Here is a 19,678-nt window from a genome sequence, read left to right as displayed (position 1 = left end):
ATCTGCAGGGGATATGCCCGTCTCAATAAACCGTGCATGCTGCCAGTTTCATTAAAACTGCATACAGCTGAAAACACACCGGGAGTGGCTGAACGATGCGGCCATAATAATACAAGGAAGATGTTCTCAGTCCGCTTTATACAGGATATGCTATGAATTTTCCAACAATAGAATACAGTGTAAGGTCCCTCTGTGCTAGGCGTAGCTGAAAACTGATGGTTTCCCCCTTCAAGATAGACGTCTCTGAATTTAACCACAAACCGCCCAAACAACGACCAAGAAGCGACAGGAGTGGAGTTTACAGCGGCTTGCGAAAGTATTCACCGCTCTTGGCATTTTTGTGTGTGTGTGTGTTTTGTTACATTACAACCTGTATTTAAATGTTTTATGTTAATCTTAAAACATATTTTTGAGATAAAAACTGATAATTGGCTTGTGCACATCTTTTCACTCCTTTTGCTATGAAGCCTCTAAAAGGTGCAACCAATTCAGACGTTACATTTGTAATGAATTTAAGACTGACCGCCACCGACGGACAAGGTGGGTGAGGCAAACGGAGCAGAGATTCGAACCCACAGATTACAAGATGAACTCCTACCACTGTCACTGTCTTAAGTTTGCCAAAAGGCAGGAGGGAGACTCCCTGACTTTGGTCAGACGAGACCGAAATTAAACTTTTCAGTTACCAAGCAAACCACCATCTCTGGCTCAAAATTAAGGTTCACCTTCCAACAGGACAATGGCTCAAAGCGTACTGCTAAAGCAACAGTAGTACGATTTAAGAGGAAACGTGTGAATGTATTGGAATGGCCTAATCAAAGCCTGGACCTTGATCCAATTGAGAACTATCTAAGTTGAAGGAGCCAGAGCACATTTGCCTTGAGGAATGGGCAAAAATCCCAGGGGAAGATGTTCAAAGTTGTAAACAAAATGATGCATTCCTTAAAATAATCCAGTTTAATTCCAGGTTGTGAGGCAGAAAAACACAAAAAAAAAGCCAAGCGGGGGCGAATACTTTCGCCTGTCTTTGTGTCTGTGTGTATTTGGGTCAAATGATAATACGGCAGCAAGACGAGGCAAGAGGAGTGAAATGAGGTGTAGCAGCAACGCTTGTTCATTGTAGCCGAGTCCCTCAGCAAGTCATCTTCACCGGGCCAGAACTCGGACCTTTTCCATCAAGGCTCTATGCTATCACAGCAGTGTAAACCATAGCACTTTATCATAAAAACTGCTTAACAAAGCAATCTTCTCTTCCAAAATGGAGTGTTTGTGAAAAAGGGAGTGAACGGGAAGGGCAAATGTCCCCAAAAACAATGTAAGAGCAGTCACAAGTGTCCGCCTCCCTCCCACGTCCGATCCGTGCAAAAGACGCATCCCGCCGGCCGGTCGGAAAGCATCCGGCCAGCAGTGGAGGTGAGAGTATTGCACACACAGACGAAGGTCAACAGCTCCATCAAAATGGCACAGCGCAGTCGTCACACTGAAGAATAAGTCCTTTTTTTTCAATTCCACACAGATGAACACTGTAAAAAATGTCAAAATCACGCCCCGTTGACGGCTTTTCTTTATTTTTTATTGCAGCACATTTCTTTGTTTCTTTTTTTTTTTTTTTTTAAAAATCCTTTTATTTAAAAAAAAAAACGTGGAGTTGCTGTTCATAGTTTATTTGGGAGCGGTCTGGAGAGTGCATTTTGGCAGTAAGTTCAAGTCTTAATTATTTTCGTCTTTTTTTTCCTTTTTCTTTTTTAAGTCAAGCAGATTGACAGCCAGGAGAGTAGGTTGGTCAAAAACCAGACGGCCATGGTTTTTAGTGCTCCCGTTCTGCCCCCCCCTACACCACCCCCCTCCCGCCCCGCCCCACCCCACCCAACCCTGACGATCCCGTCGATCCCAGCGGGACGAGATGGTGGTGATCACATGCCGGAGGTTCCCAGTCCCATGCTGGCGGTGTGGCTCATACAGGGCAGCGTCTGAACCGTCTTGGGGAAGTCGTGGGTGAGGATTCGTCCGTTCTCTCCTCCGCTCCCGTTACCACTCATCCTGGTCAAGGTGGAGCAGCGCATGGCATCGTTGATGGACTGCTGCCGGAAACAAACAGGTTAGGCTGAGCATTCTGACAGGATTTCAGATTTTAAAGGTTTGTATCAGGTGTTGGCATGGGCCGGCTTCAGGTATCAAGGTAAACAAAGGTCACAGCAACACCAAAACCCTCTTGTCTTCTTTCTTTGTCTACAAATACGTCCAGCGTAAATCAATGGAACAAAGGCTTAAATAACTCGATCGAAGTTACAATTTATAAGACGATGGTTGCTCCTCGGATCATTTTGAACATTTTTGTTTAAAACTCTTGCAGGAAACCGTGATATGTCTGCTGACTCCGACCCATGCCGAACTCTCTCTCGACTAAACAGAGAAAGCTGGAGCGGTTGTTCAAGCTTGCAACACATAGATTATAAGCTACATTAATATGAGAATGCTATGCAAGGTTTTGGCCTTTGCTACATCCATCCATTCAATCGACAGTGTCTTCTTCGTGTTACGATCTCAGTGTGGTGCTTGCTCGTCAAGGCATAAAAAGAAGAAGAAGAAGAAGAAGAAGAGTGATCTCATCCTACTTTTGTCTCTGTTTACTAGGATCTGAGGAATCTCTGCGGGTTTATAATCCTCGGCGCAGGTCGTTGTGCCTCACACGTCCTAATTTGTAAAAGGAGGAGCAGAGCAAAGTATGGGCTGTAAGAGGGTTACCGAGGCTTCGCTTATTGCTTTAATGGCTTCATTCTCCAATCCAGCGTAATAAAAGCCACGAGACTCAAAAGCTGAACCTAATGATGTGTGAAGATTGCGCACGGACGCACGCGCGTCCATCCACGCGTGTGCGTGTGTGTGTGTGTGTGTGTTTGTGCGCCCGCAGACGTGTGCTGCTTCGTCGTCGTCCGCTATTCTGTACCTGATTAAATTGGGCAAAGCAAGTGTGATCTTGTGCAACCTGTAAGTGCTGCACGGGGATTGGAGAGTCACACAGCCTCTAATTGGAACGGTGTTGTTGTTCCCTTCAAGGCAAACGGCCGTGCGGGCGCCGCTGGACTAATAGGCTTCTCGCCACCCTCATCAGCATACTGATCAGGTGCCTCTTGGTGGCCTGATTAAAATATAAGAGATTCATGTAGAAGATCCCCTCCTCGCCTCGGCTCTGCCACGTAGTTTTCTGTTTGCGTGAAGAGCATTTGAGGACGCCGCAAGGGGCTCTGACATTGGGCGAACAAGTCAAGCGCTTTTTGTTTATTGTAAATTGATCCGTGAAGCAGGAGCGTCTAACAGCTAAACATCTCACATCTTCCAGAGAAGGAAATGAAACAAGCAGGAAGTCCTCAGTTTCACATCTCTGGACATTCAACAGTTTCAGTCTGACTTGTTTTTGGCTCAAGCAGTGATGGGAAGACATGCGAGTCGCACCAGGACCACCTCATGGTATAAACATATAAACGATGTTCACCACAATGGGCCCTGCGATTGCGAGACAGTCAGCAAAAAAGAAGAAGAAGAAGTAGAAGACGAAGGAGAAGAAGAAGAAGAAGGAGCGAGGGAGAGAATTGCTCAGAGCGACAGAAGTGGATAGATGTACCACTGTGATTTAAATTGCCTTCATACCTGTGCTGCAAGGGAAACTGGTGAAAAGTGTGCCAAAGGTTATTGTACTAGTTCAGTGATGTGATTTAACAAGAGCCCCGCTAGGAAAGTTTTCTCAGTGAAGGAAAATTAAAAAATAATTGGTAGCACTTTATTTGACAGGGTGTGAATAAGACTGACATAACACTGTCATAAACATGACATAACATCTGTCATGAACATGAACAAGTCTTTATGAACGTCTATGACTGTTGTCATGAAGTGTCATTTGGTAAATAATGACACTTTTAAAGCAAAGTTGCTTTAAAAGTTGCATTAAAAGTCCATTAAAAGTGCCAACGTTGCATGATTTTGTAAATAATGACAATTTAATGCAACGTTGGCACTTTTAATGGACTTTCAGTGCAGCTTTTGGAGCAACTTATTTCAATTATCTCATAGTGTTGAGCAAACATTTTAAAATATTTCAACCTAAACAAGCCAGACTGGAGAGGTAAAAAAAAACAAACCACAAATAGTCTGGTTTCTGTTGAGCAAAATAAGAAGAAATGATCTCTGACTTTACTGTTTTTAACATAATAATCATATACAATATATATATATATATATATATATATATATATATATATATATATATATGTGTGTGTGTGTGTGTGTGTGTGTGTGTGTGTGTGCGCATATTTAATGCCAAAGACATAAGTCCAAAAGAGTGTGGTGGCATTTATGTCTGATCAATAATCCCATGCAAAACTCATGAGTAATCTCTGATTTATTTGTGAATTATTTACAAATAAATACATTTATTTACATTTTTGGGGGATTAGGTTGTCTTTGCTGATACTTTTAGTTTTTTTTTTTTTTTACGTTTGTTTTATCAGTTACAAGTTCTGAACAAATTCACATTCAGAAATACTTTATGGATCCCAGAGGAGAATTAAACGTTGCTGTAACTCATATTAATTCAAATTCTTCAGAGTTATTGTAGACAGTGCTGACTATTGACAGGTGAGATCTCTTGTAGCAGTCTGTATTGCAGCAAATCCGTGGAAGCCTCTGACTGAAAACACTGTTTTCGCAAGACAGTCTCATGAAGAGCATAGCCGGGCTTGTCCTTAATGTTCTTGACTTTATATGTTATTCAAATTCAGTATAAAAAGGAAAAAAAAAATACAACATTAGACTTAAGGTATGGAGAAATGTGTTTGCACAACACTATTCACAACTTCTTTAAATGAACCAGTCTCTGCTGTGGTGATTTGCTCTTATTTTTGATACCTAACCCTCTGCTTAAGGCTTATTATTGATCTTTGAATTATTCATATTAGTATCTAGTCAAGCTCTTGTGTTGTTATCGCCTTGTGTGTCCACTTTCCATCCCACCAAAATGAGCAGGCAAAGTGAGAAACATGAATCTAAATGAGTAGGAACAACCCACATGCTAAGACCATGCGATTCCAATAGATTGCACCAAAAATGTTCTTTAAGATCCTGAAGGAAACAGGCATAAGGGCAATTTTGAAATCAAGTGATTATATAAAAAAACAAACAAAAAAAAGAAACAAAAACAAAACACTGGAGTAGGTCAGTGACATAGACTGAGCAAGGCAGCGGCAGAAGAAGAGAGAGGTACAGGAGAGCGTTGGCACTGCGGTGGAAGCCGAGAGCGGCCCTACTGTGGTCACGTTTAGATGGGCAGGACGAGGTGGAGGCAGACGCATCATCATCATCAGCAGCAGCAGCATCATCATTATCATCATCATCATCATCATGGTTCGATCACAGCGTTTCCTACCCCATGGCTGTGCTCTATATCTTAACAGTGTTGTTGGCGTACAGGCCGTAGCTCTGCAGCTCTGTGTAGGGGGCGCTAGCACCACTTTCTAAGGCTGAGCAGTGAAAGGCCTGAGCGGCTGTGGCTGCAGCTGCTCGCGCGGTCGACACCTTCATTCGGCGCGACTCGGTCCGGGACTTGTAGCAGAACTCCACCAGCGCCACCAGCATGGCCAGGCCCAGGCCTCCGATCAGGATGTAGAAGACTCCTGCCACATTGCTGAGGCTCAGAGCGCTCGTCTTGTCCTGGGGGAAGGAGGAGCAGGGAGAGGGGCCGGAGCCCAGGAATGAGGAGTGAAAGAAAAGTGGAATATGACTCGACTTTACACTTATCTAACTGTGCACAGCGCAAACACGGGGGAGCAAGCGCCGACGTAACGCATGCTTACAGTGCCCTGCAAATGTACCCGTCCCTTGGATTTTTGGGGGACCAACACAAAGTAGTGCATAATACGTAAGAAGATCAAAAATGTGGCTGGTTTATTCGTTTTAAGCAAGATTTGAAAGTGTGATCATTCTTATAAGCTCAAACTGAATTGATGCTTTGTAGAATCACCTTCACCGCATTTACTTAGTTTTCTCCAACATCGACACCTTCAGTGCTGCTTCTATGATGATAAACATTTCATATCAGACAATATCGATATTTATGGTTTATTGACTGTTTTGTTTTTTGTTTTAAATATCTGAAACTGTCAAACTGTGGAATAACATTTCCCGTTTTATAATGTGACATATTGTCAAAAAACCAAAACAAAAAACAAACAAAAAATTAGGGGATATGAATACTTTTGCAAGGCACTGTAGCCAAAAGACATAATCAGACTCCTACACACACACACACACACGCACACACACAAAGGACTGAATAGGGAGGCACAGACAAACAAATGTTGCAGGATCAGACTCTTGTAGACAAGCAATATCAATACAAACATGGCAGAGGCCTGTCTCACAATGTAGGTGCATATCCTGTTTTTGTAGCTGTTTTCTGATCTTATAGAAAAAGCTAAAATTGAACTTGGTGACTAACAGGGCAGATGGAGTCTCTCTCCAGGCTTGCAGCTGAAAATACATCATTAGGCACCCTCTCAAAACAGTAGGCGGCAGAGAACCTTAGGGAAGCAAGAAAATGTTCCCCTCACTGTTTGGCGCTTTGCAACCATCTGCACCCGTAAAAAAAAAGAAAGTTTGGCTGGAAATTATCTGCGGTCCAGCTAGTTTCCCCCTCGCAGAAACAGCAAAACCGCCAGGTACATGCGAAAGCCGTGAGTAAAATGTACCGCTGCCTGCTAAATGCGACGAAGGGCTTTCAGCGGCTGCTGATGTCTATACTCCGTTCCCGTCATCGCGGGAACGGAGAGTACAAGGGGAACAGATAATGCTCGAGTAATAAATATGACATATCCTGTCTGAGTGGTGCAGTTGAGCAGATATTAATTAAAAAATAAAAGGAAGGAATCATAAATCACCCAGGAAGGATTTATCCAACTTTAATTCTGGTCCTTTTCTTTGTATAGCTTGTTTAGTTGCGAGTCTCCCGTATCGACATGAGCAGAAGCAAAGCGTCTGGACCAGTTGGATGGATTGTTTAGTTTTATATAAACTTGCAAAGTTTATTTCGTAACGAAAAGAGCCGACAAAGATTTAATTCCCATAGAGGAGTCGGCTCTTTGCCAGGTTAATATGACGCAGAATCCAAATTACTTTATGGCGTCTAATTTTCCAGCTAAGCTGCCATCCACCTTTGACTTCATGAGATCTAAATCTGTCTCGAGAAGCCGCGTGTATTGTACTGCTAAACATCTGCAGTTTCATGCTTAATTTTAAATGTAGATGCTTTCATTTTGCATTACTTTAGACTGTGCCATTGAAGGTACCTCAATGTTTGTTGTTTAGCATCTTGGGGGTCACAGAGTTTTTTGCAGACATTTTCACCAAGGGAGCCAATAACAGTGGCCAGAGACAATGTGAGACAGGCCTCAGGTACCAGATAAAGACAATAAGACCAGCTGCGTGTTTTTATTGCTAAAAATTTTGGTTTTTATATCACCTATATGTATGATAAATACTTGGTCGCATCACCAGATTACCACAAATTAAAAATTGTTTAGGAAACCTAATGTACAGATAATTTGTACTACTAAGTATTCAAATCCATGCTTTAGTGTCATTTAAACCACCTCCAATATTGTTTTTGTTTTTTGTCTTACCAATCATGTTAACACTTATAAATACACACAGTATTTGAGGCTAGAGTCATGGGTTCCATGAATCTCTGTCCTTTAATTGTGAAATTTCCTAAAGTGTAGTACAATTTAATCAACAAAAACTCAGTTTCACATCCACACAGCTTGTACACTTTTCCCTTTCTTAATATTTGGTCACAATTTGTGTGACTGAAAGTCTCCCCTTCGAGGTAAATTTACTTTTTTATCAGGCGGCCGGAAACTAAGAGCTTCCTCGAACCGCGCCTCTTTAGAATACAAATTCAGAGAAACGTTTAAGAAGCGGCGCGCGTGTAAAAGCTTTTCCATTAACAGGAAGAACAATTAACAGCAACTGAAGAAGAATGAAAGCAACTAATGAAAAGCTTTTACTTGTCTGTGGGTAAATAACTGCTTTTCCCGTAACTGGATGGAAACTAGACGTATAAATGTTGCATATGTAGAAGCCTGGGCTACGTGGTGTGGGATTATAAAAGACAGGAGAGACGTAAACAATGTAGGAAAATGTCTTTCTTGTTTTATTGGAGAATTTTGCTTACAAAGTTACTCTAGTTAATGAAATTAGCTTGCCAGCAATTTTATACTACCCTATGCTATTAAGTCACATTTTAAGGAGGGAAGTAAGTAAGTAAAGTCAGTAAGGTTTATTTATAAAGCGCTTTGTGAAAAAGATTTGTTAAATGAGAGCGGGTTTTTTTTTACTCCTTTATATATATTTGTATATATTTAGTCTTGCTTCCAGTTAAGTTCTTCTATTCTATTCTATTCTATTCTATTCTATTCTATGAATTTCTAAAATAAATAAGAAAAGCAAAGATAAAAAAAAATGTTTTCAATGACATATGCACAAAGAGACATGTACGGTGTGTGATTTTAAGGGGGGGATTTCTTTAGACATTAGTAAGTGATCAAATCATAAACATGTCTACCGTTCAGTTTGTAAGTCGCTCAGAACACCGGCGCTTTTAAAAATGGCGGCTTTGTTTGAACCAGGTCGTTAAGGTTCATGTTCAGGAATGCGACAGGCACGACTGACGAGAAAACGACAAATCTGACGGAGTGGAGAAACTGAAGGTTCATCGGTCCATTAAGGAATTTTTTCACGACGCCACGGCTTTTTATTTTTTATCAAATCGTTTGAGGCTTTTTGTCACAACTTACCTAAAAGAAAAGAAAGGTTTGTGCAAACTTAATAGACACTTGGTTTCTCCATTTAGTCTTTATAACAGACCACCTACTGGACATGTGTCTATACTATAATAGGAGCTTGTTTTATGTAAATAGCTACAATCATTTCCATAATGCTATCTCCCGTGCAGAGAGCCCATTTGTGCAGCTGCATTTAGGGCGTTATTGGATTTACCTCGCATTGTAATATCTTCCCGAGAGACTTCGCCCTCCTTCGCCACGAGGTTTAGCACCCCTGCACTAAGCTGTCAATCAGCGTAAGGCGGCTAATTTCAGCAGGATCAAAGATCCACATGGAGGAACATATGGAAGGAAATCTGAATTAAAAAGCCACAGCTTCACTGTCAGGGAGAACTGCTTCTCAAGTCAGTCGATAACACAGACTGCTGGCGCATGCAAGTCGACTGGAGCTCTGCGTTGCAGTGTGCACACTCTACGCTGGGAGAATTAGGGTGGGATTTATTTTAAAGGCCAGAGTACAGAGATTACAACTCAATGAACTCAGCAAGTGGATGGGAGCCTGATTTTTTTTTTTTTTTTTTTTGTTTTTTTATCTCATGTGCCTCTTTGTTTCCTTTTCATAAGGGATGTTCAGATTATTCTAATGCTACTTTTGCTTTGCATGCTTAGGGCTGTAGGAGGTTGGGTGTGTTGTTTTCTACGGGTGGACTTTAGGTGTATTGTAAATGTTGTTTATATCAATTTCACAATCCTAAATAATCCGCCTACGTGACTACGTTTTTTCTTAGACGTTTTAAGTCAAAGTAGCACTGCTAAATTTTAAACAAATTTTGCTATCAAAGCAATATTTAGCATATGAAATTTCCTGCTAAGATAGAACAAAAAAAAAACGCAGCATAACACGGATTTTGCTGAGTTGACAGTGGTAATTTTGAAATTCACAGGAGGTTGTGCGTCTAGGGGCACTTCCTGACAAATTAGCTGATTTGTGCTACAATGAAAACGACTCCTGGCATTAGACTAAACCAAACAATTAACTTTTTTTCCCCCCTCCGACTTTAATTGTAGAAAAATAAAAGGATGGGCATGAACAGCTTGGATTTAGTTAGTAGCTGTTAGTTTTTTCACATTAGTTAAAAATATGAGCTGTGACAAAATCTGGCCTCACACTTTAACTCAGAAATTAGAAAAACAGTCTCAGTCTCATCACTCTCCTTCTGTGACACACCTTCCCCTCCAGACGCTAAAATCTGCATGCAGAGGTCAAAGACGTCTCTAGGTGTATGCAGCAGGAGAAACAGGAAGTCGTGTATAAGTGGTTAAAACTTCCTTGGCCTTTTTATAAACAAAAAAAAAAAAAAAAAAAAAGTTGAGAACCACCAAAAAATTGCTGGTGACTGGAATCAAATTATTTTTAGCCTGACCCGCCCTTCAGCGTTGAACTCAGTATTTGTTGCAGCACTGATTTGACTAAAGATGCATGGCACTGCAGTGAAATAGTTTTTATACATGCCAATAAGCGTGGAAGTCGCTGTATGCATCACACATAGTTTACAGTACTTAGTGTTTTTTCTGCAGAATCAAAGTTTGTGCTACGGCTGAAATGTTTCGAGCCACCAAAGCGGTGACCTTTTGAAAGTGTGCTGAAAAATTAAATGCAAGTCACGCGTGTCTGCCTTTGATGTGCGAGTCCTGAAAGCGTAGAAAAGTGAGGGAAAAGTGCAGCGATTTCTCTCGGGCCAGAGGAAATGATTTTTGATTTGTACAGTTTTAAAATGGCTCCTGCTGATTGAAGCTTACACTAAACTGAATCAACCAAACTACGATTTTGAAGACTAATGCACTGACTTTGCATAATTCGGTATGTTTTGCCGCGTATAAATCCTAAAGTGAAAACGTAGATAGTGAATAGAGAAGCAATGTATTTCTAAGTTAGGTGTTCCAACTTTTCTTAGAAAAGAAAAAAAGAGAAGTAATCTTTGTACTGCTGCCTGATGTGTGCTCCAGTGCGGTTCTGCCAAAGCCACATGGGGAGGATAACTGTGTGCGGTTGAGGTTGAAAGCTGATTTCTTTTTAATTTATTTATTTTTTTGAAGGGTACGGTCTGGTCTAGGAACAAAGTAGGGTTAGGGTTGGGAGGCGCAGTGAGGTGTCAGCTTGTTTTGCATTGAGACTAACCTTTCTCGCGGCGTCGTTGCTGCCACACTCGCCTTTATCGTACCACCATTTGTTTTTCAGTTTGTCTAAGACGGCTTTGCTCATTGAGTTTCAACACCGCTAGGTTTACTGGGATTCTTCCAACAATAGGGAAATAACATAAATAACATATTACGTCATGTTATTTTATGTTAATTCAGAAACACAGAGCAACAAGTACATCCACACAGCAATCAACGCTTGGTCTCGCTCGCTTGACGACAAAGAAAAAAACAAAACATCACACACAAACACACAAATACAAGGCATTAAACGTCATTATTAACATTCGAGTCAAAGTGATATGCATTAATACTCCATCTAGCTTGACTGGCTCACTCTGTAAGGCAGTAGATGTGTATTACTATATCACTTCGGGTAACCGGCACTCTGCTTACCCGCACTCGGGCAACACTGTCATCTTAAATAAATCTTTTGCAGCATCAAACAACAGATTGTGCTTCCCTTAGCTGCTTCAATTACTAATAAAGTTTCACGGTTCACATATTCAGCTCTCTGGATTTCAAATTTATATCTCAAAAGTTTGGCTCTTTGCAATTACACTTTCCTAAATCTTACGGATAAAAAAAAAAAAAAAAAAAAGGTGTTGCCAGAGAGGCGATGTGGCGTCGAGCTGCCGGTTACCACCATCTCCACCCCGTTACACACACAGGGTTCATGAAAACTGGCTCTGACCTTGGAGTCCCCTCCCCCGCTGCCGCACTCTCCTTTGTCGTACCACCACTTGTTTTTCAATTTGTCCAAGAGGCCCTGCTCGTTCAGTTTTAACACTGCCAGGTTTACTGGGTTTCTTGAAAATGATATGAAACGATAACCGTTAGGAGACAGATATAAAGAGGTCGGTCACGTGGTGCAAATTGTGACAACATTGACTTGAAAGCAAGGGATTCTCCTGAATGTAGCTAACTTGATGCGGACCAGGAGCCCTGGTTTTCAATGTGCATGTTTTGTTAGATACATGCAATGAAATGCAGCTGAGATGTACCAGGTTTTACCAAGCAGGGGCCTCAGAGAGAGAGAGAGAAAGAGAGAGATAGAGTGCTAAACTGAGATGCCTTGGGTGATTAAGTTAATTACTTTTAATATGGTAACTAATACAGTATATTGATGGGAGGTGTACTAATGTAGTATCTTCCCACAAGATGTTGTTGCAACAATAACCTGCCTCAATATTGTTGAGCAAAGTCTGTCTTGGACTTTGTGCTATTCAGCTTCTGTAACCAGATCATTTTATTTGATGAAGTAACCTTGATCAGAGTTTGAGAACCTGGTTAAGAATAAAGAAAGAAAAGCGATTGTTTTGTTGACAGAGTTAGTGAACAAAGTGTTGTCAACTTGGCCTCTTTGACAAAGAAACCGCCACAAAGACAGAACCGTCTCTCAGGTGCCTGCGGCAAATTTCAAATCAAGCTTGAAACATCCGTCACTCATGTGGGCTTTAAATAACAAGCTGGCATTGACAAAACCAAAGATCGGTAATGAGTGGGATCGATACGTTGCTCATCATATTTGTGTCTGTTTTTGTGCGTTCGGTCTTCAAGTGGCACCGGTGCCAAGAGACCTGATGTCTAGGGAGTTGTTCTGTCTTGCGGCAATTCAATATGCGTATTGATGTTAATGGCAAGAAATTATGTCCATCAATAACAAAAGGGATTACATAAAATTACCTTTGATTTAAATTCACAGGCCAGCTGGTTGCCTAGGTCCTCTGTAATTGCCAAATCGCACACGCAAGCGAAAACGCTGGTTTACCGATTGCACAAGTCGGCTGAAACAGGACTGTGATTAAATCGCTTGGGAAGTCAGAGGTACAACGGCCACAGGTTGGCTTCAACCACCCTTTTGCCGTTTCTGTTCTTTCACAAGCCGTACAAAGATGGTCACACCGACCTTGAATCCCCCATTGAAGTGTTGAAGCTTTGATATTTCTTGCAGTAGTAGTCCTTAAGCTTCTGTTGACGAAGTCGGCCAGCAAAAATCAGTGTTGGATTAACAAAGAACATTTGTCCAATATTACTTTTACATTGAATATACAGTTCAGGATTTCTGAAAAATTTAGTAAGAAGGTCCTGGGTTCAAATCCCGGCCTGGGGATCTTTGCATGCAGCCAAAGGCTTTGTCTTAGTCTGCAGATACGTTTAAAGCATTAACAAGCATAAAAAGAATAACACTTCCATGTGCAGGTGAACTCACAGAAGGCATCTCCTTAAAGCTCACTCTTGTCCTCTCTGGATTAAGTGCACGAGTGCGTTTCCTGTAGCTGTTTGGCCGTGGACAAAGACTCTCTCCATTCCCGTTACACGGAAGAGGCGGAATCTATGACCAGAAGTCAAGACCGCCTTTTTCTCCGCGGCGAGGTTTGGTTTAATATTCAGCCTTTCTCAGCAGCAGAAACAGAGGAGTCTTTATCCCCTGGCCTTGAGTTCACAACACAGCTGTAGGGAACACGTTTCTCTCTTTTTTTTTTCCTCAGGGCTAGTAAAACCTCTTTCTGACTTCTTTCTCAGCCCAGCGAACTCAGACCAAAGAAAAAAAAGAAAGAAGTCAAAGACTGTGAACACGGATGGCTCAGCGGGTCATTGGTTAGTTTGGTCTGCTGCTCTGAGGTGAGCAGATGTCAGAAAGGCTACAGAACATCAGAGAGACGGGGGGTAAAACTCTGCTGGGGACGGGTGGATGTTGCACATGTAAGAAATGCATTAGAATGATTGATCAGGAAAAAAAAAAGAGTCATTTGAAGATATTCCTGTAAAATGAAAACTTTTCAATCAAACCTGCACTGCAGCGCAGTCGACATCACTCAAATGTGAATAAGTGAAATTGTTTTCCTGTTTCTGAACACAGATAAGGGTGGAATCATTGGACATGCAGCAGTCCAAACGACATTTGTTTTGCCGACGGCTCATTGCAGGTGTGACTGAATCCAACTCTGAGCGGCGCTTGGTCATTCACTTACGTCTAATCGCGCACGAGAGCTGGGAACTTAAATCAAGACGGGCGCATTTCAATGTCATTTATTAGCGATGCAAATTTATTAGCCGTTATCGAATCTCGGGCGCGAGACGTTTGTGAATGACGGCGACAGAAACCCGACAACAACAAACACGGCTCACTTAGGGTTGGCCACAGAGCGGGAGGTACGCCGGTACATCCTCGGCTATCGAGTGCCAGATGTGGGTACTGGAACAGCTTATTTTCACCACCCACCATTTATAGCTTAGACTAATGCAACACTTTACTTAATGTATAAAATGTGATTTGCATAAATTAAAAAAAAAAAATAAAAGGAGGAACATCTGAGGAAGGCTCAAGAACCATTTCCTGTCTGCATTCTGACCTCTGGCTGTCAACCCAGGTCCCAAAGAAACCCCGGCAGTGATTGAATAAAATCTTCCAGTATGGCTCCCTTCATTAAAATGAATGAGGCCTATTAGAGACAGATTAAAAGCTTCAGATGCCACCCAGCATTTGCACTCTCTCTCTCTCTGTGGTTGCAGAAGCGATATAAATGGGAAGTCGGTTAGAATGTTAATGCGATGTGAAATGACAGCTGCCGCTTGTCGACGGCGGGAGCAAACCCAGAAAGAATCATCATTCGTTACATCATTTGTCACATCGAATGGGGAAGAAGTGGAACATTCAAGGTGTGAGCTCCAGCTCAAGTGGGAAAGTAGCCATGTTGGGATGTAGATTCCTTTACTTTTATTGCTTTTTTTTTTCTCTCACGAGTTCTGCTGCACAGAATTGTGACGCTTTAGTTGACTTTTAGCCTCTGTGAATCAATTCGTCAAAAAAAAAAAAAAAAGCCTTGGAGTTAACCAAACGGAGGGTCAAACAGGAATCCACATCTTCTTGTCCTACTTTGCACTTCTGTTTGTTTTCACAAGTTTGCTTAAATAGATTTGCTTTATTACGAGAACATGCAAACACAAAAGGTAGAGACTGTATGAGCTAACTCTACAAATACGTTCATTTGATAAACAAAACAAAAAAAAATGTGAAAACATAATTTCATGGTTGTGAACGATACAACACAAGAATGAAAGACTTAATTTGATCATAAATGGTGCACATGCCAACAGAAAAAACAAAACAAAAAAACAAAAAGCAGATGAACAGTACTTTTGGAAAGGTTTTCAAGCTTCTCTGACACAATAACAAAGTTTGATGGGCAATTAATTGTCACAAATTACTGAGATAAATGATAAAAATGTAATTTGAGGCCGTTGCTAACCGGTAGCATAAAAATGGGCACAGTGACACAAGTACATCCTCTCAAAGATCAATAAATTAATTTCTAAAGAGCATTTAAACACTGGAGCTCGAAGGCATTTTAAACATCCAAAATAAATAAACAAATAGAAATGGATTGTGAAGTTTCTGTAAACAAACTTGCCCTTCAAAGTATATTAATCGTTGGGAATGCTGCCTGCGAAAACTTGCTCTGCACTGGTGTCAAATGTTTGAATTTTTTTTTTTTCGAAATGCTGGCTTTTCAAGGAGATGAAAGGGCAGCATTTGTTCAGCTATTAAATTGTCCTGCTGCGCATCATTTTGCACGGGCCTTTTTCTATTTTGTTTGTCGACAGAATACCGCGTTAGACGGAGACGCCGCATTAGGTTGTAAATTTTATCTTCCAAGCAGGGGAAACTGCAGTGGCCGATTACGTTTCAGGTGCAGATAAATGTTTGCGGTCTTCTTGCGTTTAGCTGCTGCTGTTTGACAACAAAGAGACAGTTTCTGTAATAAATGCGACATCGCGGCTCTCGCGGGTCACGTGGTTCACCACAGTCGTTTGGTCTGAATCCAGAGCGCTCCCAGACTGCAGCTGTCATGTTCGGCTTTTGAAGCAGCGTTTCTCCGGCTCGCTCCTCCTCATTGGGCTTTCATGGCTCACGGTTCTGTGTCAGGCGACCATGAGCCTGGTAGAGGCGACTTCCCTCCTCCTCATGGGCTCGATACACAGAAGGCAGCGTCGCTCCCTCTGCATTCATTACCTATAGAACTTGCGTGGAGACCGGCAAACTTCATGCACAGGAAATGTCAAGCTCACGCACGAAGAGACGCGCACACGCGGGCCAGCCATGCGACGAAAGAAAGTTGACAAAAATGTAAACTTTTGACGCCATCGTCGCCATTGGGTTCACCCCGAGCGGCGTAAAACTGACGCTTCTCCGTTCGTCGCTCCCCTGTATTATTCTGGAGGAACGACGACGGGAGAAGTGACTCGACGCACCGGGGTGTCGTCCAGTCTCTTCGGTAGAAAGAGAGAGAGCTACGACAAAAACAAACACGCACGCAACTGGAAATTATCGACATGCTTTTTAATTATCCAGCTCTTTTTAAATTCATCGTGCAAATATTTAATGTATTGCTTGCTGCGACAGAGTCTGCTCTTCACGTTTCCTTTTGCATCCGAGGAGTGAACGTAGGAACAAAAATGGTACAAGATCTCATGATGTTAACACCCTGAGACGTCTCACTGAAATATCGTTTCAGACAATGCTCTATGCGATTGCTGCCAACATAATTCATATTCATGTAAAATTAAATGAAACTTTACTTGTATTGGAAAAGGTTTCCTATTCAGAAGTGGATTGACATGAGGAATGTGGCATTTGAAGCCCCCCTGTAAGATTTGTCTGTGCACAGTGGCTCTTGATATGCCGACTCCAGCCTCATTCTGCTCCTGATGAAGTTCGTCCAAAATTTTTGAAGGAATTTACTTGGCAGTTCTCTCAAAGCTGCCTGTGCACCTTCTCCTGTCACTCTTTCTCCTGCCACTGAATGTGCTGGGACACATCACTCTGTGAACATCCAGCATCTTTAGCTACGACCTTTCGTGGCGTGCCCTCCTTGCGGAAGGTGTCAACGACCGCCTTCCGGACATCTGTCGAGTCAGCAGCCTTCTCCATGATCGTGTCGCCTACTGACCCAGACTGAGAGACCAAGAAGAGGCCCGGGAAACCTTTGCAAGTGTTTTGAGTTCATTAGCTGATTAGGATGCGACACCGTGAGTTTCCAAAAGTCTATTTTTTTCTGAGACATTAATTTTTTAGGGTTTCGTCATCTGTAAGCCCTGATCATGAAAGCTGGAAGAAGATACAGTGTGACATATTTCGCTCTGTTGTGATTCTATGGGCTATACGAGTTCCACGTTTTGAAACGAGTTACACAAATCTTAAACTTCTGCAGGATATTATAAATTTTTGAGATGTGCCTGTAGACAATGTGTGGTGCGTGAATAAGGACTTTAGAGTTAGATAATTATGAGATTACAACACTAGTCCATGCTGCAATCTTCTACACTGATTGAAGATTGTTTCAAACAGATGTTTTGATTTGTGAAAGATTTAGGTAATTTATGGCAAAATGAGGATTCTTAACTTTTGCTATAAGGTAGATAAATTTTCATCTCAGCTTGTTTTGCTGAGGCCAATAAAAATCGTTATTTCTTCTCATGAGGAGATATTTTCAACACCGCTATAAAATGACACTCTATTCTAATTCCTTAGAGTTAATATAAGTCCAGACCTTCTCCCAGTACCGTTTGAATGAATCAAAATGGATGAAACAAGTTTAGTTTCATGCACAAACAGATGTGAAATGTCTGCCACATGAAGGAATCGACAGATGAAATGGGACGTTCATGCACAAACACAGCAATAAAAGAACTTTAAGGCTTTTTTTTTCTGACCATATTGCAACGGCGGGGTTTTACCTTAGAGGGGAGCGCTTGGGCGTGGCAATCCCATAACCTTTTGAGTCCAGGTTTCCTCCCACCTTCATCGTGTCGCATGGCTTCCTCTGCTCTATGTACTCGTTCATCGTGGACTCCAGCAGGTAGGCGTACTTGCCTTTGGATTTCCTGACCCGCATCACTCCCTCGTCCGTCGTTTTGACAAACACCGACGGGTCCGCCGACTTCATGTAGGACCACATCTTCTCAAACACGGCGATCTTTGACCTCTGAGGGGCAAAAGTTTAAACAAGAGAGCAGAGAGCAAAAATTAGAGAGAGTGTCAGTTGAATGTTTTCAAGTTTCTCTTCTGGTTTTAAAAGAAGAGTAGCAGGAAGAAAGGCAGTTTCAGAAAGAAAAAACACAACATTTGCAGTTTGCCACAATGCGTGAAGGGGACAAACTAAACGTGGAACATGAGACGACAACTGAACATTTTGGCTCATATGCAAAAATGCTGCGTCAGAGAAATAACACAATAACACACCCAGATTGAACTATCCCTAATTAAACATGTTAGTTGCCACATGTTGCTATGAGGACGCTGTTCATCATTAGGGCCAGGGAAGGTGGTTAGAACTGCTTAGAAGATGAAGACAGTCGTACTTTTGCATAAGCAAGATCACAAACTACTGCAAACTACTGACGTTGGTCCGTCAGATTAAAAACTCCATAAAACAAACTGCAGCTTGTCGTTGTGAGAGACACCAATACTTCAGCAAACACCGTACGAAAGCTTGACGTTTCTCACCCTGAAGAACTCCTTCGTCGAACCGGCATCCAACGTCCCGTAGGCGATCTCCGTCTGCTTGGCCAGGTCCTCGGCGCTCTCTATAGGAGACACCATCCTCTCCACGGTCAGGAAGGCGGCCAGGTTGGCCGTGTAGGACGAGATGATGATCAGGGTGAAGAACCACCAGACGCCGCCGACAATGCGACCAGACAGAGAGCTGAAACCAGAGAATCCACGACGCCGTTGGTCAGGATCAGTCGCTGCAGGTGCAGCAGAATGCGCGAGTGCGCTTGAGTAACGAATAACATTATTGCTAAACGGGTAATCGTGAAGCGCGATCTTAAACCCTTGTGATGTTCACGCCATCCACATGACCTACATTGCTTCACACCGTCTCCGCACTCAAACGCTCTTCATCCCACCGGGCCTGTGGAGAGCTTAGCCCAATCTGCTGAGGAAAGATAACCAGCCCCACAAAGGCCCACTCAGCCTCCTGCCTGCCAAATTAATCTCACTTTAAGAAAGTTGCCAATACGTTTAATGGAGCCACGCGCATTAATTGTTTGGGATTAATAAGCGAAGGAGAACACTTTACCGCTTCTCCAATTACACTTTTGAAGTAAATAAATAAAATAAAGACGAGGTAAATCCCCGTCTTTCTGTCTGTTTACTTTGAGGGAAATTAAAAAAAAAAAAAAATGCCAGCTACAGTGACGGCGGCAGAGAGCAGCGGCGCTTATGCAACGAAAGTGACGCGAATCTGAAACAAAAAGGGCCTCTTACTGTCCACCTTTGTGCCTTAAAAACAAATGGAGTGTGAACATGAAGGCAAGATTGAGCACGGCGAGACAAAAAGGGAGAAGCTAAAACATAATCATTTAAGATGCTTTTGAGATGACGGCAAGATGATGAAAGAGCGGCGGCAGAGAAAGAGCGCAGAGGCATCGCTGAGTGGATCCAGAGCCTTTGAAAGTCATGATGCAGGGCTGTGTGTGTGTGTGTGTGTGTGTGTGTGTGTGTGTGTGTGTGTGTGTGCGTGTGTGTGTGTGTGTGTGCGAGACTATGTACAATCCACCTGATTTTTTTTTTTTTTTTTTTTTCTTTAGGACTTTTTTTTTATGTGGTAAACAAAAAAGGGGGGTTTTTTTTTGGG

General features: G+C 42.2%; 1 protein-coding gene across 1 annotated transcript; it reads right to left on the bottom strand.

Annotated features, from left to right (window-relative positions):
• Positions 1-222: 222 nt before the first annotated feature.
• gria1a (glutamate receptor, ionotropic, AMPA 1a) lies at positions 223-18,872 on the bottom strand (the record flags this gene model as incomplete). Its single annotated transcript, XM_015015360.1, has 5 exons — positions 223-2,081; positions 5,569-5,703; positions 11,728-11,842; positions 17,775-18,022; positions 18,544-18,872. Coding segments are annotated over 5 exons (995 nt in total), but the record flags the coding sequence as incomplete, so codon positions are not given.
• Positions 18,873-19,678: the final 806 nt, after the last annotated feature.

Source organism: Poecilia latipinna, unplaced genomic scaffold (assembly GCF_001443285.1).
Source record: "Poecilia latipinna isolate Pla-1442-1.1 unplaced genomic scaffold, P_latipinna-1.0 Scaffold1905, whole genome shotgun sequence".
Classification (NCBI taxonomy): domain Eukaryota; kingdom Metazoa; phylum Chordata; class Actinopteri; order Cyprinodontiformes; family Poeciliidae; genus Poecilia; species Poecilia latipinna.
Note: the sequence above shows the minus strand (reverse complement) of the source record. Positions and strands in the feature narration are given on the sequence as shown.